Raw genomic sequence first — 24928 nt, 5'->3', positions numbered from 1 at the left:
TTTTAACCCCACGATTGTTTTGTTTTTTTAGCCCAGCGATTGGGTTGTTTTATTCCAGTGATTGGGTTGTTTTAACCCAGTATTTGGGTTGTTTTAACCCCACGATTGTTTTGCTTTTTTATCCCAAAGATTTGGTTGTTTTAACTCAGCGATTGGGTTTTTTTATCCCAAAGATTTGGGTTGTTTTAGCCCAGCGATTGGGTTGTTCTTGCCCAGCGATTGGGTTGTTTTATGCCAGTGATTGGGTTGTTTTAACCCAGTATTTGGGTTGTTTTAACCCCACGATTGTTTTGTTTTTTTTATCCCAAAGATTGGATTGTTTTAGCCCAGCGATTGGGTTGTTTTATTCCAGTGATTGGGTTGTTTTAACCCAGTATTTGTTTTTTTTAACCCCACGATTTTTTTTTTTATCCCAGTGATTGGGTTGTTTTAGCCCAGCGATTGGGTTGTTTTATCCCAGTGATTGTTTTATTCCAGTGATTGGGTTTTTTAACCCAGTATTTGGGTTGTTTTAACCCCACGATTGTTTTGTTTTTTTAGCCCAGCGATTGGGTTGTTTTAGCCCAGCGATTGGGTTGTTTTATTCCAGTGATTGGGTTGTTTTAACCCAGTATTTGGGTTGTTTTAACCCCACGATTGTTTTTTTTTTATCCCAAAGATTGGGTTGTTTTAGCCCAGCGATTGGGTTATTTTAGCCCAGCGATTGGGTTGTTCTTGCCCAGCGATTGGGTTGTTTTATGCCAGTGATTGGGTTGTTTTAACCCAGTATTTGGGTTGTTTTAACCCCACGATTGTTTTGTTTTTTTTATCCCAAAGATTGGGTTGTTTTAGCCCAGCGATTGGGTTGTTTTATCCCAGTGATTGGGTTGTTCTAGGCCAGCGATTGGGTTGTTTTAGCCCAGTGATTGGGTTGTTTTATCCCAGCGATTGGGTTGTTTTAGGCCAGCGATTGGGTTGTTTTATCCCAGTGATTGGGTTGTTTTATCCCAGTAATTGTTTTATTCCAGTGATTGGGTTTTTTAACCCAGTATTTGGGTTGTTTTAACCCCACGATTGTTTTGTTTTTTTAGCCCAGCAATTGGGTTGTTTTAGCCCAGCGATTGGGTTGTTTTATTCCAGTGATTGGGTTGTTTTAACCCAGTATTTGGGTTGTTTTAACCCCACGATTGTTTTTTTTTATCCCAAAGATTGGGTTGTTTTAGCCCAGCAATTGGGTTGTTTTAGCCCAGCGATTGGGTTGTTTTATCCCAGTGATTGGGTTGTTTTATGCCAGTGATTGGGTTGTTTTAACCCCACGATTGTTTTGGTTTTTTTATCCCAAAGATTGGGTTGTTTTAGGCCAGCAATTGGGTTGTTTTAACCCCACGATTGTTTTGGTTTTTTTATCCCAGTGATTGGGTTGTTTTATCCCAGTGATTGGGTTGTTTTAGCCCAGCATTTGTAGATTGCAGCCTGCCAGTTTTTTACTTTAAATTAATGTTAATGTTTTTTTTTTAACAGTCTATTAATGAAACATTTGTATTTATATTGTAATAAAGCAAAATCTCACTCTCCAGTATGGTAAAAGAAACGCTCTAACATGATTATTACTTTTGAAATCACATGCTGAACTTCCACAGGAGTTCCTGCAGCGCTTTATTCTGGAGCTGTGGCTCAGACTCAGATTAAACCGAAGCACATGATGATGGAGCTCGTGATTTTTCAGGCCAGTGAGATGAATGGGTTTCCTCTTCTCCTCCTCCTCTTCTCCACCTCTCCTCCTCCTTTTCTCCTCCTCTTCATCATGGCCTCTCCGCGGCTCGAGACCTTCTGCTGCCCGAACCGCGATCCCGCCACCGAGTTCGTGATCGGTTTCCAGCCGCTGTTCTTCAGCGCGATCTGCGTGTGCAGCGCCGGTCTGAGCCTCGTGCTGAGCGGGCTCCAGATCCTGCCGAAGCGGAGAGGGTACCGGCGGCTCGACCCGCAGCCCAGACCGGCCTCCTCGCTCCGGATACTCCTCATCATCAGCGTGTGTGATATCTTAGGCTGTTCAGGTAACACACACACACACACGCACACTCTCTCTCTCTCTCTCTCTCTCTCTCTCTAACACACGCGCGCACACTCTCACTCACTCACACACACACACACACACACACACACACACACACACACACAATACAACACACCCTAAACCTACCCATCACAGGAAACATTCTACATTTTTACTTTCTCAAAAAAAAAAACTCATCCTGTATGATTTATAAGCCTTTTGAAAAGTGGGGACCGCTGGCTGGTGATCTCAGGTTTTACTATATTTATGGGGGACATTTGGTCCCAAAAATGTAATATAAACAAGGGCGCTCTCACACACTCTCTCACTTACACACACACTCACACACACTCTCACTCACACACACAGACACATACAGAAACACACACACATACACTCACACATACACTCACTCACTCACTCACACACACACACACGCAGATCTGTGTCAGTCTGTCTGTTTCATAAGCGGTTCACTTTTATAAGATTTTAAACATTTAATCAAACAATCTGTTAAATAATCTGTTTAAATGTTTATGAACTGGATTTTGCCATAAATCATCAGTGCATTTAGCCTGACAAGCCGGACCCACATAAAGATGTTTGGTCTGGAAACTCTCCATTGACGGCTCAATCCGAGGGGCGGATAAACGGCTGTCTGTCAAACTCCCTCTGCTCGTGATAGGATAGCGCTACACCAACCAGAGCAACGAAGGGGAAGCAGAGCTCGCTGACAGATTAAACATTCGCCGTATCCGGTCGGCTAAACTCCAAACACATCTTCCCTTCTTCAGAATGACTTCAGTGCCGCTCTTTGTTCTTTTCTCAGAGAAAAGCTGAACTCAAGTCTTTCCAGAGTCGCGGTCAAAGCTGATTCGACAGACCGCTGTTCGCCAGCTTCTGTGTTTACTAGAAGCACGCAAACGCAACTCGGCCGTCGTCATTATGGCCCCGCCCACCGACTCTACACACGATGTGATTGGCCCGTCCAGAGTGAGAGGAACACAGCTCAGAAGGGTATTGAGAGTTCCTAGACGACACTTGCGGGCAAATTAAATTTGCTGCCGCTAGGGTGCGTCTAGATTTCTAGGCTACAGTGCATTAGAATCAGAATCAGAAAGAGCTTTATTGCCAAGTGTGCTTTCACACACAAGGAATTTTTTTTGGTGCTGAAGCTTCCAGTGCACATAAACAATACAATACAACACGGTAATAAAAAATTCTAAAGGTCACGGTTACGTTTAGTCAGAAGACATAGATTATGAGCATTTACAGTATTTGGGTGGAGAGAATAAATATAAATAATATAAGTAATATAAGTAATCACCTGAGTTTAGGAGATATTGCACTAAAAAGTGGGAATAATTGCACTTACAGGCATTTGCCTTGGGGGGGGGGGGGGGGTTAACTGTTCAAGAGGGAAATGGCCTGTGGGAAGAAGCTGTGCCTAGATGTTCTAGTGGCCGGTGATCGGAGTCGCCGTCCTGACGGTAACAGTTCAAACAGGCGGTGTCCGGGGTGAGTGGAGTCTGTGATGATTTTACCCGCTCTCTTCCTCACTCTGGAAGAGTACAGGTCCTGGAGGGTTGGCAGTTTGGCACCAATAATCCTCTCTGCAGTCCGGATGGTACGTTGCAGTCTCCTGATGTCTGATTTGGTAGCTGAACCAAACCAATGACAGCTGAGTAGAACTGAATCAGCAGGTCCTGTGGCAGGTTGAACTTCCTCAGCTGACGAAGGAAGTACAGTCTCTGCTGAGCCTTTTCCACATTGGAGTCAATGTGATTGTCCCACTTCAGGTCCTGAGAGATGGTAGTTCCCAGGAACCTGAATGACTCCACTGCGTCCACAGTGCTGTTCATGATGGTGAGTGGGGGGAGTGCTGGGATGTTCCTCCTGAAGTCCACTATCATCTCCACCGTTTTGAGCGCATTCAGCTCAAGGTTGTTATAACTGCACCAGACAGCCAGCTGTTCAACCTCCAGTCTGTAAGCAGACTCGTCACCGTTCTGGATAAGGCCGATGACAGTGGTGTCGTCTGCAAATTTCAGAAGCTTGACAGAGGAGTCTTTAGAAGTGCAGTCATTGGTGTACAGGGAGAAGAGCAGTGGGGAGAGAACGCACCCCTGGGGGGCACCAGTGCTGATTGTAAGAGTGCTGGATGTGAGTTTACCCCGTCTCACTCGCTGCTGCCGGTCTGTCAGGAAGCTGGAGATCCATTGACAGATTGAGGATGGTATGGAGAGCTGGGTCAGTTTGGCTGTGAGGAGATCAGGCATGATGGTATTAAAGGCCGAACTGAAGTCCACAAATAGGATCCTTGCATAGGTCCCAGGTCTGTCGAGATGTTGCAGGATATAATGCAGTCCAATGTTGACTGCATCATCCACAGACCTGTTTGCTCTGTAGGCAAATTGAAGAGGATCCAGCAAGGGTCCAGTGATGTCCTTTAGGTGGGCCAACACCAGTCTTTTTATTATTATATCACACATGAAGAAATACAGTAAAATTACTCTAGTAAGTACTATAGTGTTTTTGAACCATACTACAGTAAATTAACAAAGTGTAGTAAATACTATAATATACTACAATTTACTGTAGTATCTTTACTATAGTATGGTTCAAAAACACTAATACTACTAGAGTAATTTTACTGTAATATACTATAGTATTTCTTCATGTGGGATATGTTCGTAATGATGTCTTAAGGGTCCTGCACACTGTGCGATTTTTCAAAATCCTTTGCGAATGTCCCTTGTCAGACTGTACGAACATGATCGCCATGTCACACTGTAAGATCTCAGTTGGCATTAATGTCAGACTGCACGATAGTTTAGGCGCGCTAAAAACGGACACGCACAAGAAAACTCACCCGGAGTTTTATATCATCAATGAATGACGCGTTCGGTGACGGTGAGCTGCATTACACGCGGGACTGAAATGGAGTCTATAAAGAAATCTCTAGCTCTCGTTTTGGTCATAGTTTGTCTTGAAGAACGGAGATATTTGACTGTCGTCGTAGGAGAAGTCACACTGCAGGATTGTGTGCCAAATCTTCTGACACTGCCAGAATTTCATCTGAGGTAAAATTTAATCGCAGCGCTCATTAATCGGCTGCCGGTGAACATGTCCAACTAAAGCCGGGTGCACACTGTGCGATTTTGGCCACGATTTGGCCGTCTGGGACAAATTTAGCAAATCCTAAAAGATTCCTCAGATCCTAGGCTAAAATCTGACGTCTTTGGTCGTTAGTTGGACATGTTCACCGGCAGCCGATTAATGAGCGCTGCGATTAAATTTTACCTCAGACGAAATTCTGTCAGAAGATTTGGCACACAATCCTGCAGTGTGACTTCTCCTACGACGACAGTCAAATATCTCCGTTCTTCAAGACAAACTATGACCAAAACGAGAGCTAGAGATTTCTTTGTAGCCTCCATTTCAGTCCCGCGTGTAATGCAGCTCACCGTCACCAAACGCGTCATTCATTGATGATATAAAACTCCGGGTGAGTTTTCTTGCGCGCGTCCGTTTTTAGCGCGCCTAAACTATCGTGCAGTCTGACATTAATGTCAACTGAGATCTTACAGGCGATCATGTTCGTACAGTCTGACAAGGGACATTCGCAAAGGATTTTGAAAAATCGCACAGTGTGCAGGACCCTTAACGACCAAAGACGTCAGATTTTAGCCTAGGATCTGAGGAATCTTCTAGGATTTGCTAAATTTGTCCCAGACGGCCAAATCGAGGCCAAAATCGCACAGTGTGCACCCGGCTTTAAAGGGATAGTTCACCTATAAATGAAGATTACTCCATGATTTACTCACTCGTAGTGGATATAACTTTCTTCTTTCAGACGAATTGGAGTTATAATTATCCTGCCTCTTTCAAGAGTCAGCTGTCAATCATATTTTATAATGTATCATTTTGTTCTGTTTGTCTATAATATAGCCTATATATATTGTCAAAAAAAAAAAATCAACATTCACTTCTCTAATAAAGCAACAAATGTGCAAAACCGTGACTGTAATAGTCAATCTGGTACTTAAAGGCACTGTGTGTAAGATTTTCGGATTGAAATATCCAGAAGCTACTAGATCGGTTTTATATATTGTTGGCTTGTGTACATTTTGCACATTTGTTGCTTTATTAGAGAAGTGAATGTTTTTCTACAATTTATATAAATATATCTTGCATCTATATATGCTATATATAGACAAGCAGAACACAAAGATACATTATTAAAGGGGGGGCAGTTTCAGTCAATCTCATGTCAATCTTGAGTACCTATAGAGTAGTACTGCATCCTTCATATCTCCGAAAAGTCTTTAGTTTTATCATATTTATAAAAGAAATATGGGCTGTACCGAGTCTTTCCGGAAAAAACCGAGCGCTTGGAGGCGTATCGAGTGGGCGGAGCTAAAGAATGACGAGCGTGCAAAGCGGTGAGGTCCTCAAGCGTGGAGAAGCCCATCGCTATCTCAGCTAATACAGATAATGATCCAGAATCAGATCCGGAGGCTGAAATAAACTGAACAGGAGAAGCAGCAGCAGCAGGACGTCCGTCTCTGTGGTATGGACTGTATTTAGTGGCCTCTCCACATTTGTGTGTCTTTACTCGCAGTTTATGAGGACATGATTCGGTTTATGGACTATTGTATGCAACTAAACCTTAGCAGTAGCAAGCAGAACGGGTTTGCACGTCAGACTAGTGTAACGTTATACAAAGAACAGCAATGGAGTCCGTTAGCGCATTTGAATGACGAAGCACGCGATCGTGTCGTTTACTGATGTTTACTCACGCGACGATAGCCGACAGCACAGACATCTGAAGCAGTTTAACTCACCGGCTGCTTCCAAAGCAGGACTGAAGCTTTATCGCTGGGACCGCTCCGTCAGAAACACACTTCTTTGGTATGATTTGGTGAAGTCCTGACAGCAGTGACCGTGGAGATCCCCTTTGCGACGCGACTGAAGCGATGTTGTGAAGCTTCCCGTCATTTCTGCGTTCAAATCGGGTCAAATGCAGCGCTGCCTTCCCAGAATGCTGTGCTGAAGCGTTGAAGTCGCTCGACGTCACCCAGAGGAATAAAGTGGAGCGCGGCGCGGACTATAACGACAGAAGTGTTCACGGACGACTGGATCTGCAGCTGAGAGTGTTTATGGGCGTGCATTTCCTCTCTCGCTCTAGTCACGCGCGCGCACCCTACCGGGAGAAGAGCCCGTACGGCCCATACAAGGACCTTCCGCTCTATTAACGTCAAGTAGACCCATACTCGAAAAAAACTCTCCGACACTTCTGAGAAACCGGAAGGAGTATTTTTAACACAGAAATACTCCATCAAACGTCCAACATTAGTTTTTGAAACTTTGTCTATGTTTAGGATGGGAATCCAAGTCTTTAACAGTGGAGAGCTCAGTATGCAGGAAACAGCATTTCACCGCCCCTTTAAATAAAAACAGTAAAGGCTGTTTATTTGACTAAAATAAGCTGCCTTTTATTTTTGAATATTTGTTTACCTAAACGTGTGTGTATTTCTCCAAGCATTATCCGCCAGTGATCCTCCAATGGCCAAATTCATGCTGTGTGTGAATTACTGGATGTCCTTTGAGACTTAATAAGAGCAAAACCACACATGCTATTTTCAGAACATGTTCATTTCATGGTTTTTATCAGAGGACGTTCGGTTCATTCTGGAACACAAGGAAAGGTTTGTTGTTGTATTCATGATGCACATTTCATTTTAAACACTAATAATTCCATGGATTAATTTAGATTTAATATTTTAGGTAACTAAAATATTTTAGATAACTTCTCACGAAAATGTTCCATATAATATAACTTCCTGATATCATTTTAAGTCCGTACAGAGCAAGTGCTTTTTGCGTACGTGTGGCAGGACCCAAGGTTTCCCCATAGTGCATCCTGGGGCCATGTGTTCCCCAGGTAAGCCACACACACACACACACACCCAGCCATCCACGTGATGTAGAAGAACACGTGATTCCTCAGACCAGGCCACCTTCTTCCATTGCTCCGTGGTCCAGTTCTGATGCTCACGTGCCACTGTTGGTGCTTTCGGCGGGGTCAGAGGTCAGAGGTCACCCTGCCTGGTCCATACGCCTCAAACTGAGCTGCTCTGTGTATTCTGACAGCTTTCTATCAGAACCAGCATTAACTTCTGGAGCAGTTTGAGCTCCAGTAGCTCGTCTGTTTGATCGGACCCCACGGGCCAGCCTTCGCTCCCCACGTGCATCAATGAGCCTTGGCCGCCCATGACCCTGTGGCCGGTTCTCCACTGGTCCTTCCTTGGAGCACTTTTGATAGATACTGACCACTGCAGACCGGGAACAGCCCACAAGAGCTGCAGTTTTGGAGATGCTCTGACCCAGTCGTCTAGCCGTCACAATCTGGCCAAACTCGCTCAAATCCTTACGCTTGCCCATTTCTCCTGCTTCACACACATCAGCTCTGAGGACTAAATGTTCACTTGCTGCCTAATATGTATGTAGTTATTTTTTGTCGGATCTGTGCAGGAATCATCGTCCGGTCGTCTATATGGCTCGGTCTGCCCGACCTCGTCAACAGAATCTCAGATGGAAACGGCAGTGACATCTGGCCGGAGGTGTTTTGTGTCGGCAGTGCGGTAAGAGAAGTATCGAAGTCAAGACGTTATATTTGACTTATAGGGTGGATTGGCATCTGAATGGCAGTGTCTCAATCACCCTGAAAAAAAACAATCAAGCAAGTCTAAACAGGGTCAGAAAATTCATGTAATTCAAATGGATAACAGATTAAAAAAAATTACCAAAAATTTAAAGAATAATAACTAAATTGGCAACTAAAGTTCATTATTGATGTGATTATTGAAATCACGTCAAATATCTGAACCATTATGTGTTTAGTCTCACAAATAAGTAAACAAATGAACAAACTTAAAATTAAAAAAAGTTTATTTCAAATAATTTCTACCAAATATGCTTTAAAATGTAAATAAAACAAAACATTATCAAATCAAAATGTATTTATAGAGCACTTTTTAAAAACAACAGGTGCTTATCAAAGTGCTGTACACACACATCGACTAAAACACCAAGAGAAGAACCAAAACACAAACTGATCAGTATCTTTGATTTTAAGAATATGCAGCTTTCTGACTAAAAGAATACTCAAATTTAATCAAATATAATGTTTAGTCCCAGTGTGAAGATGAATGTGGTTTTGTTTCCTCTGCAGATGTGGATTCAGCTGTTCTTCAGCGCCTCCTTCTGGTGGACCTTCTGTTACGCGGTGGATGTGTTCTTAGTGGTCAAGAGATCAGCTGGCATTAGGTGCGTCCCATAATGCCTTGTGTTCCTACAGCTGCGAGAGCAGATGTTTGATCATATCCTCACGAGCTCCGTTCTTTCTGCCGTAGCACCATCGTGCTGTATCACATGATCACGTGGGGTCTGACGCTGCTGCTGTGTGTGGAGGGCGTGGCCATGCTCTACTACCCCTCCATCTCCAGGTGATTATTTAAAGGGCTGCTGAATTGAGAAATCAACTTTCCCTTGAGCTTTTGATATATAAAAGGTCATGATAATTTACGTTTAAGAGCTGAAAACTTCCTTGTTAGTCAAAGAAAAGCTTTTAAAGACACCAGGCCAAGAAAACGATCCTGAGCTTCATCTTTACATCATTGCGCGACGAAACACGCCTCTACAGCACGTCTAATTCAGTAGCCCCGCCCACCGACTCGTCTAATTCACTAGCCCCGCCCACCGACTCGTCTAATTCTGTAGCCCCGCCCACCGACTCGTCTAATTCAGTAGCCCCGCCCGCTGACTCGTCTAATTCAGTAGCCCCGCCCAGAGACTCGTCTAAGTCAGTAGCCCCGCCCAGCGACTCGTCTAATTCAGTAGCCCCGCCCACCGACTCGTCTAAGTCAGTAGCCCCGCCCAGCGACTAGTCTAATTCAGTAGCCCCGCCCACCGACTCATCTAAGTCAGTAGCCCCGCCCAGCGACTCGTCTAATTCAGTAGCCCCGCCCAGCGACTCGTCTAATTCAGTAGCCCCACCCAGCGACTCGTCTAATTCAGTAGCCCCGCCCACCGACTCGTCTAATTCAGTAGCCCCGCCCACCGACTCGTCTAATTCAGTTGCCCCGCCCACCGACTCGTCTAATTCAGTAGCCCCGCCCGCCGACTCGTCTAATTCAGTAGCCCCGCCCACCGACTCGTCTAAGTCAGTAGCCCCGCCCAGCGACTAGTCTAATTCAGTAGCCCCGCCCACCGACTCATCTAAGTCAGTAGCCCCGCCCAGCGACTCGTCTAATTCAGTAGCCCCGCCCAGCGACTCGTCTAATTCAGTAGCCCCGCCCAGCGACTCGTCTAATTCAGTAGCCCCACCCAGCGACTCGTCTAATTCAGTAGCCCCGCCCACCGACTCGTCTAATTCAGTAGCCCCGCCCACCGACTCGACTAATTCAGTTGCCCCGCCCACCGACTCGTCTAATTCAGTAGCCCCGCCCGCCGACTCGTCTAATTCAGTAGCCCCGCCCGCCGACTCGTCTAATTCAGTAGCCCCGCCCACCGACTCGTCTAATTCAGTAGCCCCGCCCACCGACTCATCTAAGTCAGTAGCCCCGCCCAGCGACTCGTCTAAGTCAGTAGCCCCGCCCAGCGACTCGTCTAATTCAGTAGCCCCGCCCACCGACTCGTCTAATTCAGTAGCCCCGCCCACCGATTCGTCTAATTCAGTAGCCCTGCCCACCGATTCGTCTAATTCAGTAGCCCCACCCACCGACTCGTCTAATTCAGGAGCCCCACCCGCCGACTCATCTAATTCAGTAGCCCCGCCCACCAACTCGTCTAATTCAGTAGCCCCGCCCACCGACTCGTCTAATTCAGTAGCCCCAGCTCATGGAGCCGTTCAGATTAGCCTTTAGCAATTAACATGCTGAAGAAGATAGCAAGATATTGTGGAAGAACAGTCGCATTAAGCATAAGCTTCTTTCAGACCCTAATACTAGGAATGTGTGATAAGTCATTTATATTTAATGAAGTTCCAGCTCGCGTGGGGAAGACGTGTACGCGTGTTCGCTTCATTTCACTGCGGAATCGTTTGTAAACAAGTCTTGAGTGCTGGATTTGCAGACACAATGCTGTGCTTCTATACTGGATCCGACAGGAATGGTGCAACACACTTATGTGAGTAAAACGTCTTTTTTAAATGTGATAGTAGTCCCGGGGCTGTGTGTTTTCCAGACAGGCTACCAAAACGTAAGTTCGGGGGGTTCACGCTTATATCCACTGATCGGGCGGGCCATGTAATACAGATATAATATTCCAATCAGTCGTGGGTGGATGAGAGATAAATGATTGTGTTTGTTTCATAAAGACGTTAGCGAGCCCTCTGAGTGAATCATTCCGGTGCTGCTTTCAAAACAATCCCTCATGTGAACTGACAGCGGAGCTGAAGCTCATTAAATATGCAAATCTTATCCAATCCTAGCCGTGGGCGTTTACATCCAAGTCTCCTGTGACACGCCCATCAAAACCCAGCGTTCAGGAGAGAGCCTCAAAACTAGTGTAGAAAATAGCCTATTACTGATGAGTTATGATGTTTCTGAATGTACAAACCACACGAACGTCATTAGTTGACCTCAGACAACAGTATATTAAAAAAGCCAGTTCATGACACCTTTAAAAATGCATCATTCAAAAAGCAGTAGATCATTGCAGCAGGTCACGGGTTTGATTCGTAGTGCATGCATGAACACGTAGGCATTGAATGCAGTGTTTTGGATAAAAGCCTCTGGCAAATGCATGACTGTGATTGGGTCTGAACTGAACGTGTGTTTGTGTTTGCTATGTGAGCTGTGAGAACGGCCTCCAGCACGCCGTCCCGCATTATATCACCACATACGCCCCGATGCTTCTGGTGCTCGCCGTCAACCCGGTGCTGTTCACACGGACCGTATCAGCGGGTGAGTGAACAATCAGCTCTTAAACCAGATTAAACATGGCTAGCTCATGTCATGTTAAAGGACTGGTAAAACATTCTTTCAAAGGCTTGATTGTGTTTGTGGGGTGCACTGTAACGTGTTTCTAAAAAATTGCATTGTCATTTATTTTACCTTTATTCTACACTGCTCTGTCTCTCCTTGTACAATCGTCCTGATGGTTTCCGGGTTCTATGAAGCCAGTCCCTCAAATACGCAATGGGCTCTGATTGGTTCGCTAGACCAGCTGTGTTGTGATTGGCTAACCGCCTGGTGCACATGTTTCGAAAACCCCTCCCCTTTACCAGCTGTAACGACTGCGGATCTAAAGTGATCGCTACTAAATGCCACCTTTTGTATTATTAGAACAATTATAGCCAAATATCTGTCGCTAGAACTATTAAAGCGAACACTAAACATTGGCTTTACTATAGTAGCCGAATCAAACACAGAACCATGTATAGCATGCCTGTAGATTAAAGCTCTAATCAAAGAATAATTTACACTAATTCCAAGCAAGTTCGCTGTTGAGATTTAAAAGTTTGTAATGTTAGGTGTTTGTCGGATAATGTTAAGCATGAATGAGCATTTAACAAACTGGTTTTCAGAGCATAGCGTTGTCATTTGTTTACTTCCTTGTTACAACATACAATTAACAATATGAGCTAATACAGGAAAACACATCGACAAAAAATAAATCATACTTACAGGCTGTGGCCTGTTTTTAAAGTTGGAACTGCTCCATCTTTCAGGACAAGCCGTTGTGCAAATACTGCATTGAACTCGCGACGATTGTGGAAGCTTTCCTCCATAAAATGTGCAGCTCATAGAGCGAGATTTGGGTAATAATTATGAGGGACCGAGATAAAAATTAATTTTAACCATTGAGCCCTAACTCCCCCGATGGCTGAACAAATTGGACCTGCAATCTGGATGAAAATAACAGCGTTTCGTCGGGAATTGCGCAACACTCCACAGCAATAAAATATGGCCCCGCCCCCCTTATTTAATATTAAGGAGGAGGAGGGGTTTATGTAAATATTGGGGTTAGTGATGTCACCAACCCTGGAGGAATGTCTGTAGTCCCTACCGGCCGTTTGCCGCAGTCTTTAGAAAATGATTTCTTTAAAAGCAAATATCTCCCTTTGCTTTAAACTTTGAGCGTTGTAACTTTGCAGATGTTGTTTATGCTCAAACAGCAACAATACACACAAGTCGTGTTTTACCACCCCTTTAACAAATGATCCTTATTGTAAAGTGTTGCCAGCTGTTTGTGTGAAGAAATGTCTTTGTCTTTGAGGGAAACTCATATTGTAGTTTGTTTTCATGCAGTGACGTCGCTGCTCAAGGGTCAGCAGGGAATCTACACCGAGAACGAGAGACGACTCGGATCTGAGATCAAAATACGCTTCTTTAAGATCATGCTGGTGTTCGTCATTTGGTAAGATGTTCAGTTCATCTTCATGGAGCAGAGATTCATAACAAGCGAATATTCTAAGAGTGAGCAAAACATTTTGAAAGCATTTCTAGCAGATCTAGTAGTTCTCAGTGCATTAAAGGTTCACCAAAAACGAAAATTCTGTCATCATTTACTCACCCTCAAGTTGTTTCAAACCTATAACACAAAAGAAGACAATAGAAGAATGTTTGTAAAAAAGCAGATATTGGGCTCCATTGACTTCCATAGTTGGAAAAAATACTATGGCACTCAATGGGGCCCAAGATCTTCTTGGTTACAAACATTCTTCCAAATGCATTATATTGCCAAAAGTGTTGTGCCGCCTCTACACACACATGATCTCCTCATTGTTAACCCGTGGGGTTTAATATGGAGTCGGCCCACCCTCTCTAACAGCTCCAGCTCTTCTGGGAAGGCTTTCCTCAAGGTTTAGGAGTGTGTTTATGGGGATTTTTGCCCATTCTTCTAGAAGCTCATTTGTGAGGTCAGGCACTGATGTTGGACGAGAAGGCCTGGCTCTCAGTCTCCGCTCTAATTCATCCCAAAGCTGTTCTATCGGGTTGAGCTCAGGACTCTGTGCAGGCCAGTCCAGTTCCTCCACACCAAACTCCTCATCCATGTCTTTATGGAGCGACGCTTTGTGCACTGGAGCGCAGTCATGCTGGGACAGGAAGGGGCCGTCCTCAAACTGATCCCACAAAGTCAGGAGCGTGAAATTGTCCAAAATGTCTTGGTGAAGCATTAAGAGTTCCTTTCACTGGAACTAAGGGGCCAACCCCTGAAAAACAACCCCACCCCATAATCCCCCCTTAACCAAACTTTAAACTCGGCACAATGCAGTCAGGCGAGTCCTGTTCTCCTGGCGACCGCCAAACCCAGACTCGTCCATGTGATTGTCAGACTGAAGTGTGATTGGTCGCTCAGAGAACACGTCTCACTGCTCTAGAGTCCAGTGGCGGCTGCTTTACTCCACTGCATCCCACGCTTTGCATTGCTCTTGGTGATGTAAGGCTTGGATGAGCTGCTCGGCCATGGAAACCCATTCCATGAAGCTCTCTCCGCTGTTCTTGAGCTCATCTGAAGGCCACAGAAGTCTGGAGGTCTGGAGCTGTTGACTCTGCAGAAAGTTGGAGACTTCTGCGCACTGTGACCCTCAGCATGCGCTGACCCCGCTCTGGGATTTAACACTTCGTGGCTGAGTTGCTGTTGTTCCCAATGGCTTCCACTTTGTTCTAATCCCACTAACAGTTGAGTGTGGAATATTTAGTAGTGAGGAAATGTCAGGAATGGACTTATTGCACAGGTGTCAGCCTATCACGGCCCCACGCTTGAGTTCACTGAGCTCCTGAGAGCGACCCATTCTTTCACTAATGTGTGTAGAAGCGTCTGCAGGCCTAGAGCTGGAGTTATACACCTGTGGCCATGAAGGGATTGAACATTTGGAGGGGCCGCCCAAAACTTTTAAAAATAAAGTGTATGTTTCTTTGTGTACTATACCTTTAGATAATATTAACAGATCCAACTTTTGATTTGAATGTATTAGTAAATGTTATTAAGATGATTAATACTATAGAACTATTGTTCAATGCTAGTTCATGTTAACTTAAATAAACTAATGTTAAAGGGGTACTTCAGCGATAGGAAGATGAATCTAAATTTAAACTGGGTCATTAATGTAGTAGAAATGTGAAATTATTTTTTGAATTTAGAGCTTTCTAGACTGAGAAAAGACAGAAAATGTATTTTTGTGTCATGGGGATGAAAGACTACAATTCCCAGAATGCTTCGCTGCCCTGTGAGGCCATTCCCAAAGCCACCGCTACTAGATTACTGAATCACTTTCCCACCGCGACCGCGTTCATTTTCATACAATCAGTTCAGTTAGAGAACAGACACTACAATTAAAAACTGAGCATGTCTGTTCAATATGTGATTTAGCCGCTGAGGGAGTGTCACGGCACAAACGCTGCAGGAGTCAGATATATCGACAGTCATGGATGAGCTCGTGATGAGAGCTGAGGTAAACGCGTCCATAGATTCACAGCGCATGTTCAGCCTGCCGTGTTTTCAGTTTATGCCTTTGAAAGCTTAACTTTCATAGGTATTAGTTTGAGAAGTTAAAAGACTTACTTTTCTCCGCTGGCCGCACCGTTTAAACATGAATGTCTGAGGCTGAGCTGAGCTGTGAGTGTGATCTCCATCCCTCACGCACGAGTTGAAAACATGCGGAAATGGCTCCCTCTGCTGGCTGTAGTCTTTAGCCTCTGGCCAACAATTCCTCCGATGGCACAAATTGACGATATTTGTGTGATGGGAGGAATTTTTCCAGAAATAACATGCATAAATCTCGTCTCAGGGGGATATGAGGGGGGAAGCACAATCATTTGAATATACTCCAGGGTTTCTACTGATACAAAGCCATATGCTAATCGCTGAAGTAGCCCTTTAACAAATTATCCGTATTGTATGTTTCCTGTGGTCTTCATCACATCAGCTGGCTACCTAACATCATCAACGAGAGTTTGCTGTTTTATCTGGAGATGCAGGATGATGTAAAATCTGAAGATCTGAAGAATGTTCGCAACGCTGCGCTCATCACGTGGTTCATCATGGTGAGTACAAAATCAAATATCCAGAGGTGGACAAATACACAACTTCATTACTTGAGGAACAGTTAAAGTACTTCTGGTCAAATATTACTCCGTTACAAGTGAAAGTTGTAAAAACAGATTTTTACTGGAGTAAAGTACAGAAGTATTTGTTTTCAAAAGCACTTAAGTATCAAAAGTTAATTTCCTTCTTTATGTCGCCGCATTATTGTATTATAGTTGTATAAATGCACATTATGCCATCATGGTTTAAGCCAGTCAGTGATGCTCCATCTGACACACTAGCAGACGACTAACTTAAACTCATTTAAATACTTGGAGAAAAGTTACAAAGCTGCTGTCACTTTAAGGCCGAATGCACGGATCCAATACACTGATACACATCTGATATTCTCACACTGTTCACCTTCACTGAAGACAGAATCAACTTTGTTTATGTCAATACTCCACTAAATGAGCATTTGGACATCCGTCTTCTTCCATTTTGCTCTAAACTATAAATCAGTGTTTAATAAATGCTGTGAAATCATTGAACTTCACGAGACTCTACAAGAGTGATTCCTGAAAGGCTTTCTGCAAAAACCCAAACACCTTTTAAAGAAGAAAAAAATCATCACTGACTTTCAAAGCTGCGACAGAAACGACTTTCCACTTCGAGGACCTTGATAGAAATGTAGTGGAGTAAAGAGGACGATATTTGTCTTTCAGATGGAGTGAAGTTAAAGTCAGAAGTTTACAGAAAAAATAATACTCAAGTAAAGTACAGATACTCAAAAAGTGTCCTTAAAGGGTTAGTTCACCTAAAAATTTAAATAATGTCATTAATTACTCGCCCTCATGTCGCTGTAGTTTTAAACCATATAATGCAATGCATTACAATGATGATTGACAGATGTACAAATAAACCTTCTTCAAAAGCCTATTGATCATATTTGATACTCACATAATCTTCTAAGTCATCCCATTCATGCATTCTAACATGAGCACATTAAAGGGTTAGTTCAGCCAGAAATGTAGACTCTGTGATTAATTCCTCCTGTGGTTGGCCAGCCGTCAGACCTCCGCTCATCTTCACACACAGATGAAGATATTAGTGTTGAAATCCGATGGCTCAGAAAGGCCTTCATTGACACCAATGTCATTTCCTCTCTCAAGACCCATAAAGGCACTAAAGACGTCGCTACAAAGCCCATCTCACTACAGCGGCTCTACAATCATTGATGAAGAGGCCAGAATAGAGTTAGTGCGCAAAAAACACTAAATAACGACTTACAGTCTTGTTCAAAATAATAGCAGTACAATGTGACTAACCAGAATAATCAAGGTTTTTAGTATATTTTTTATTGCTACGTGGCAAACAAGTTACCAGTAGGTTCAGTAGATTCTCAGAAAACAAACAAGACCCAGCATTCATGATATGCACGCTCTTAAGGCTGTGCAATTGGGCAATTAGTTGAAAGGGGTGTGTTCAAAAAAATAGCAGTGTGGCATTCAATCACTGAGGTCATCAATTTTGTGAAGAAACAGGTGTGAATCAGGTGGCCCCTATTTAAGGATGAAGCCAACACTTGTTGAACATGCATTTGAAAGCTGAGGAAAATGGGTCGTTCAAGACATTGTTCAGAAGAACAGCGTACTTTGATTAAAAAGTTGATTAGAGAGGGGAAAACCTATAAAGAGGTGCAAAAAATGATAGGCTGTTCAGCTAAAATGATCTCCAATGCCTTAAAATGGAGAGCAAAACCAGAGAGACGTGGAAGAAAACGGAAGACAACCATCAAAATGGATAGAAGAATAACCAGAATGGCAAAGGCTCAGCCAATGATCACCTCCAGGATGATCAAAGACAGTCTGGAGTTACCTGTAAGTACTGTGACAGTTAGAAGACGTCTGTGTGAAGCTAATCTATTTTCAAGAATCCCCCGCAAAGTCCCTCTGTTAAAAAAAAGGCATGTGCAGAAGAGGTTACAATTTGCCAAAGAACACATCAACTGGCCTAAAGAGAAATGGAGGAACATTTTGTGGACTGATGAGAGTAAAATTGTTCTTTTTGGATCCAAGGGCCACAGGCAGTTTGTGAGACGACCCCCAAACTCTGAATTCAAGCCACAGTACACAGTGAAGACAGTGAAGCATGGAGGTGCAAGCATCATGATATGGGCATGTTTCTCCTACTATGGTGTTGGGCCTATTTATCGCATACCAGGGATCATGGATCAGTTTGCATATGTTAAAATACTTGAAGAGGTCATGTTGCCCTATGCTGAAGAGGACATGCCCTTGAAACGGTTGTTTCAACAAGACAATGACCCAAAACACACTAGTAAACGGGCAAAGTCTTGGTTCCAAACCAACAAAATTAATGTTATGGAGTGGCCAGCCCAATCTCCAGACCTTAATCCAATTGAGAACTTGTGGGGTGATATCAAAAATGCTGTTTCTGAAGCAAAACCAAGAAATGTGAATGAATTGTGGAATGTTGTTAAAGAATCATGGAGTGGAATAACAGCTGAGAGGTGCCACAAGTTGGTTGACTCCATGCCACACAGATGTCAAGCAGTTTTAAAAAACTGTGGTCATACAACTAAATATTAGTTTAGTGATTCACAGGATTGCTAAATCCCAGAAAAAAAATGTTTGTACAAAATAGTTTTGAGTTTGTACAGTCAAAGGTAGACACTGCTATTTTTTTGAACACACCCCTTTCAACTAATTGCCCAATTGCACAGCCTTAAGAGCGTGCATATCATGAATGCTGGGTCTTGTTTGTTTTCTGAGAATCTACTGAACCTACTGGTAACTTGTTTGCCACGTAGCAATAAAAAATATACTAAAAACCTTGATTATTCTGGTTAGTCACATTGTACTGCTATTATTTTGAACAAGACTGTAAGTCGTTATTTAGTGTTTTTTGCGCACTAACTCTATTCTGGCCTCTTCATCAATGATTGTAGAGCCGCTGTAGTGAGATGGGCTTTGTAGCGACGTCTTTAGTGCCTTTATGGGTCTTGAGAGAGGAAATGACATTGGTGTCAATGAAGGCCTTTCTGAGCCATCGGATTTCAACACTAATATCTTCATCTGTGTGTGAAGATGAGCGGAGGTCTGACGGCTGGCCAACCACAGGAGGAATTAATCACAGAGTCTACATTTCTGGCTGAACTAACCCTTTAATGGCTCTCTGTTTTCAGGGCGTCCTGAACCCCATGCAGGGCTTCCTCAACACATTGGCGTTTTACGGCTGGACAGGGCTGGATGTGGACTTCAGTCGGCAGAGACGGAGAGATCTGGCCTGGGATTCGGCCTCAACATCAGCCGCAGGCGGACACACACCGGTGGGCTCAATGCTTCACTACCAGAGCCATGTGCAGGAGATCAAGAAGAGCTGGAGCCCAAACGGACATCAGGCATCAGATGCCATCAGCGTCCTCTCTGAAGGTAACGCTCCGGAGCCGGACCAGACTCACACGCCCATCTATACAGGCTGCTAATGCTAAAGCTTTAATGATGTTCGAATTTTACATCTGTAAAATATGCAATAAAATGTTTTTCAAATGCAAGCTGTATTTGTATATGTGAATCCTAATGAAATGCAAAACTTTTTTTTTTATGGTTTTGAAAGAGTCCCTTCTGCTCATTAATCTGATCATAAATCCAGTAAAACAGTGAAAAATTCCTCCAGTGTAGATCATCTGTTCTCTATGTGAGTATATAGTAAAGCGTCATTTATTCCTGTGATTAATGCTGAATTTATTTTTATTAAAAATACAGTAAAAATTAGGAAATATTACAATTTTAAAAAGATGTTTTTATGTGAATATATAGTAAAGCATAATGTATACCTGTGATCAAAGTTACATTTATTTTTATCAAAAATACAGTAAAAAAATATAAAAATATTACCATTTTAAAAAGCAGTTTTTATGGGTATATATAGTAGAGCGTAATTTATTCCTGTGATCAAAGCTGAATTTATTTGATTAAAAATACAGTAAAAATTAAGAAATATTACAATTTTAAAAAGCTGTTTTTATGTGAATATACAGTAGTGTAATTTATACCTGTGATTAAAGTTGAATTTGATAAAATACAGTAAAAATTTGAACTATTACAATTTTAAAAAGCCATTTTATGTGTATTTAGTAAAGTGTGATTTATTCCTGTGATTAAAGTTGAATTTATCTGATCAAAAATACAGTAAAAAAATTGAAAATTACAATTTTAAAAAGCTGTTCTCTATGTGAATATATAGTAGAGCATAATTTATTCCTGTGAATAAAGTTGAATTTATTTGATCAAAAATACAGTAAAAATTATGAAATATTAAAAATTTTAAAAGCTGTTTTTATGTGAATATATAGTAAAGCGTAATTTATTCCTGTGATCAAAGATGAATATATTTGATAAAAATAAAGTACAAGTTATGAAATATTACAATTTTAAAAAGCTGTTTTCATGTGAATGTACAGTAGTGTCATTTATTCCTGTGATCAAAGCTTGAATTTATTTGATCACAAATACAGTAAAAATTTGGAAATATTACAATTGAAAAAAGCAGTTATGATGTGAATATATAGTAAAGTGTAATTTATTCCTGTGATCAAAGCTGAATTTATTTGATCAAAAATACAGTAATATTTTGAAATATTATTACAATTTAAAAAAGCAGATATGATGTGAATATATCGTAAAGTGTAATTTATTCCTGTGATCAAAGCTGAATTTATTTGATCAAAAATACAGTAATATTTTGAAATATTATTACAATTTAAAAAAGCAGATATGATGTGAATATATAGTAAAGTGTAATTTTTTCCTGTGATCAAAGCTGAATTTATTTGATCAAAAATACAGTAAAATTTTGAAATATTACAATTTAAAAAAGCAGATATGATGTGAATATATAGTAAAGTGTAATTTATTCCTGTGATCATCATCATCATTACTCGTCAGAGTCACATGATCCTTCACTAATCATTCTCATATGAGGATCTGATGATCAACACACAGTTAGGATTATTATCAGTGTTGAAAACACGTCATATTTTCTGATCATATTTTTTTCAGGCACATTTTACCAATTCCACACCACATTAATCTTAACTACTATTAATTTGGAATTTAATCATTAATAAGTGATATATAATTGTTCATTAAGTATGGAAATTAAAAACACCTTATATTCAGGTGTGCAGAATTATTAGGCACGTTTTTTTTTTATGGATAAAATGAGCCAAAAAGAGATTTAATCCTGACTGAAAAGTCAAAAAATTATTAAATGTCCATGAGAAGAATACAATACTTACGCAATACTGGACATTGCATATAAGGCATGACCACTGGACAGTGAAATGCTTATCGGGTCAGCCAAAAACAGGTGGCGATGAAAAGTCACGTTAACTGCAAAATAATTAAAGAGGTAAACCATCATTAGTCTCCAGCCCTAACATTTCCCAGAACTGAGCCTACCTGAAGTCTCCAAAAGTGACGGTGTCAGGATCTCAGAGACTTCAGTTAGGGAAAGAATCCTAAAAAATGACCCCCACTTAAGAATCACAAGCTGAAGTGCAAAATAAGAACAAAACTAACATTCGACTCCAAGCACAACTACGCAATAGGACTACAAAATCTTTAATAACGTTTGAATAAAGGGTGAAGATGTCAATTTTACTAGACCAGACGCAGTGTTGGGTGTAACTAGTTACTACGTAATTAGTTACAGTATTTAAATGACTTTTTCCTTGAAAAATTAAAGTAAGGGATTACTCAAATTTTTTTCTGTAATTTAATGAGTTACTTTTGATGTAATTGAACTAAATACTGTGTATAGATTGTTGAACAATTATAGATAATACATCAACATTTTTTAAAAATAACTTGAAATTGCATGTTTTTAAGTATCCTTCGCACATTTGTAATACTTTGGTCAGTTAATAAGAATACTTTATGTAGGGGAGACCAGGGACATTCGTAACACTTTTGCAATTTTTACCAATAGATCAAAAAACATTTATACTGGAATAACCAATTTGTTATATTATAAACTACATACACGTAATACACTGGGACGGTTGTAACAGTGGAGAGACTGTATTAAAATTAATTTTGCAACATGTACATATTGTCAGGGATGGTTGTAACATGCCTAAAATAATGAATAAATTGTATACTCAAAATGTTATTGTGACTATTCATTTCATGTTTTTAAGTAATGATTACCTTTTTTCATACTAAATGACAAAAAGAGTACATAACATCATCCAAAAAAGTTGATCAGAAAGAAAAGTAATTTTTTTTTACCTCAAAAACAACCTTTTGTGGATAACTCCATCAGGAAGTTTCAAACGTGGCTTCCTTTTTGAAAAAAATGGAGGGAAAATAACTCCGCATATGCAGTGGCTGTCATCACTCTAGGTCGTCTCTGATTGGAGGAATTCAAGGCGTTACAACTGTCCCGGGTCTCCCCTAGTTTTAATATTCATTTGAATGAATTAAAAGAGCCTGTTTCATGTTTATCCTTGAATCATTAGCTAGTCGAGGTTGGTATAGGTAAGTTATTAAATACTTTTAGGAGAGAGTAATTTCTACAGTAATCTAATTACATTAATGAAAATATAATTAGTAACTAGTAATTAATTACTTTTTTTTACAGCAACTAACCCAACACTGACCAGACGTCATTTTGGACACCAATGCACGGAGTAATTACCAAAAATCAGGGCTGAATTTAACCAGTCTTTTCCATCTTATCCCATAGATTCAGAGTCTAGTACAGTAAAAATTGATGTGATTGGAGGTAAAACACACTGCTTCAGACGCAATCAATAACTTATTTCTTTTTTGAACAATGTGTTTATCGTTTCAATAACTTATTTCTAATTTGACTTATTTATTGTACCGGTTCAGAAATTAGGAATTGTGGCAAAAATTGCACCAAAATTAATCAACTCCAAGCACAACTAAGCAATATAGGACTACAAAATCTTTAATAATGTTTGAATAAAGGGTGAAGATGTCAATTTTACTAGACCAGACGCCACTTTTGGACACCAATGCACGGTGTTATTACCAAAAATCAGGGCTGAAATTAACCAGTCTTCTCCATCTTATCCCATAGATTCAGAGTCTAGTACAGTAGAAATCCACATATCCAGCGAGCAGCGCGAGGACATGAAGCCCAATGGAGCGTCACTGGAGATCTCCACATGCTGAACGTCTTTATACTCGTCAACTTCTGATTCAGACACTACAAGCATTTCTACAATCAGTTCTCTGAACAATCACTTTTGTCTTTGTGCTGTTGAAGGATTCTCATAAACGACATATAATTCAATATGAATCTTTGAGTATCAACGTTTGCAAAGACAATAAGGCACTGTTTTAAAAGATTTCACTGTAAAAATACAGCATAAAAGGGTTAGTTCCCCCAAAAATGAAATGTCTGTCATTAACTCCTCTCCCTAATGTCGCTCCACACCCGTAAGACCTCCGTTCATCTTCACACACAGTTTAAGATATTTTATATTTAGTCCGAGAGCGAATGCAAGTGTATGCACACTACTGTCCATGTCCAGAAAGGGAATAAAAACATCATCACAGTAGTCCATATGAGACATCAGTGGGTTAATTAGAGTCTCTTGAAGCATCCAAAATACATTTGGGTCCAAAAATAACAAAAACTACGACTTTATTCAGCATTGGCTTCTCTTCCGCGTTTGTTCAATCCTCAAATAAAGATTCGAACGATTATGAATCAGTGTATTGAGTCATGATTCGGATCGCCAATGTCACGTGATTTCAGCAGTTTGACACGTGATCCAAATCATGAATCAATATTCTGATTCATAACCGTTTGAAGTGTGGAGCGACTTTAGGGAGAGGAGTTAATGACGTTTAAATTTTAGGTGAACTAACCCTTTAATGGCACAGTACATAGAAAGAGCTGCTTGTGTTTTACTCATTTTATACTTCATTAAAATATACTCATCAAATATGCTTCATTTATACTGTCATTAAAGATGAAGTGTATGATGTTTTTGGTGGTATAGTGTTGTAGTACTCGAGACCGGTCTTGGTTTTGTCTCGGTCTCAGACTTGGAGGACTCTGGATTTTGTTGCAAAAACGTATGTGAGAGATCTGGATCAATACCACAAGAGCAAAAGAGACATTTTCTAAAATATGAGCATGACTGCATACATTATATTGCTTTTATACAAACATTAAATAAAAAAATAAATAAAACATTCTCAACATTATTTGTGCAGTTGTAATTTACCAATTTAGATGCATCTTCTGTACTCAAAGTCTTGGTCTCAACCCTTCAAAGTCTTGGTCTCAACCCTTGGTCTTGTCTTGGTCTCAACGCCTCAAAGTCTTGGTCTTGGTCTCAACCCTAAAAGTCTTGGTCTTTTCTTGGTCTCAACCCCTCAAAGTCTTGGCCTTGTCTTGGTCTCAACCCCTCAAAGACTTGGTCTTGTCTTGGTCTCAACCCCTCAAAGTCTTGGTCTTGTCTTGGTCTCAACCCCTCAAAGTCTTGGTCTTGTCTTGGTCGCAACCCCTCAAAGTCTTAGTCTCAACCCCTCAAAGTCTTGGTCTTGTCTTGGTATCAATCCCTCAAAGAATTGGTCTCAACTCCTCAAAGTCTTGGTCACAACCCCTCAAAGTCTTGGCCTCAACCCTTCAAAGTCTTGGTCTCAACCCCTTAAAGTGTTGGTCTCAACCCTTCAAAGTCTTGGTCGCAACCCCTCAAAGTCTTGGTCTCAACCCCTTAAAGTCTTGGTCTTGTCTTGGTCTCAACCCCTCAAAGAATTGGTCTTGTCTTGGTCTCAATCCCTCAAAGTC

The 24928-nt window shown here is 41.4% G+C and overlaps 1 protein-coding gene across 1 annotated transcript; it reads left to right on the top strand.

Annotated features, from left to right (window-relative positions):
• Window positions 1-1618: 1618 nt before the first annotated feature.
• Window positions 1619-24330, top strand: gpr143 (G protein-coupled receptor 143). The gene is made up of 9 exons (XM_067445139.1): window positions 1619-2033; window positions 8570-8679; window positions 9270-9364; window positions 9451-9543; window positions 11894-12003; window positions 13351-13459; window positions 15972-16089; window positions 19278-19524; window positions 23204-24330. The coding sequence occupies exons 1-9, from the start codon at window positions 1679-1681 to the stop codon at window positions 23296-23298; spliced, it is 1332 nt and encodes a 443-aa protein (XP_067301240.1). The 5' UTR covers window positions 1619-1678; the 3' UTR covers window positions 23299-24330.
• The last annotated feature ends 598 nt before the right edge of the window (window positions 24331-24928 follow it).

The sequence above is a fragment of the Pseudorasbora parva genome, chromosome 5 (genome assembly GCF_024679245.1).
Source record: "Pseudorasbora parva isolate DD20220531a chromosome 5, ASM2467924v1, whole genome shotgun sequence".
Lineage (NCBI taxonomy): Eukaryota > Metazoa > Chordata > Actinopteri > Cypriniformes > Gobionidae > Pseudorasbora > Pseudorasbora parva.
This window is presented reverse-complemented; position numbering and strand designations above follow the sequence as displayed.

Coding starts and splice junctions, on each gene's coding strand:
- gpr143 (XM_067445139.1), top strand. CDS start 1,679: ATGATGATGGAGCTCGTGATTTTTCAGGCCAGTGAGATGAATGGGTTT. Junction 8,680..9,269: donor TGTTTTGTGTCGGCAGTGCG/GTAAGAGAAGTA, acceptor TTTCCTCTGCAG/ATGTGGATTCAGCTGTTCTT. Junction 13,460..15,971: donor ATGCTGGTGTTCGTCATTTG/GTAAGATGTTCA, acceptor TCATCACATCAG/CTGGCTACCTAACATCATCA.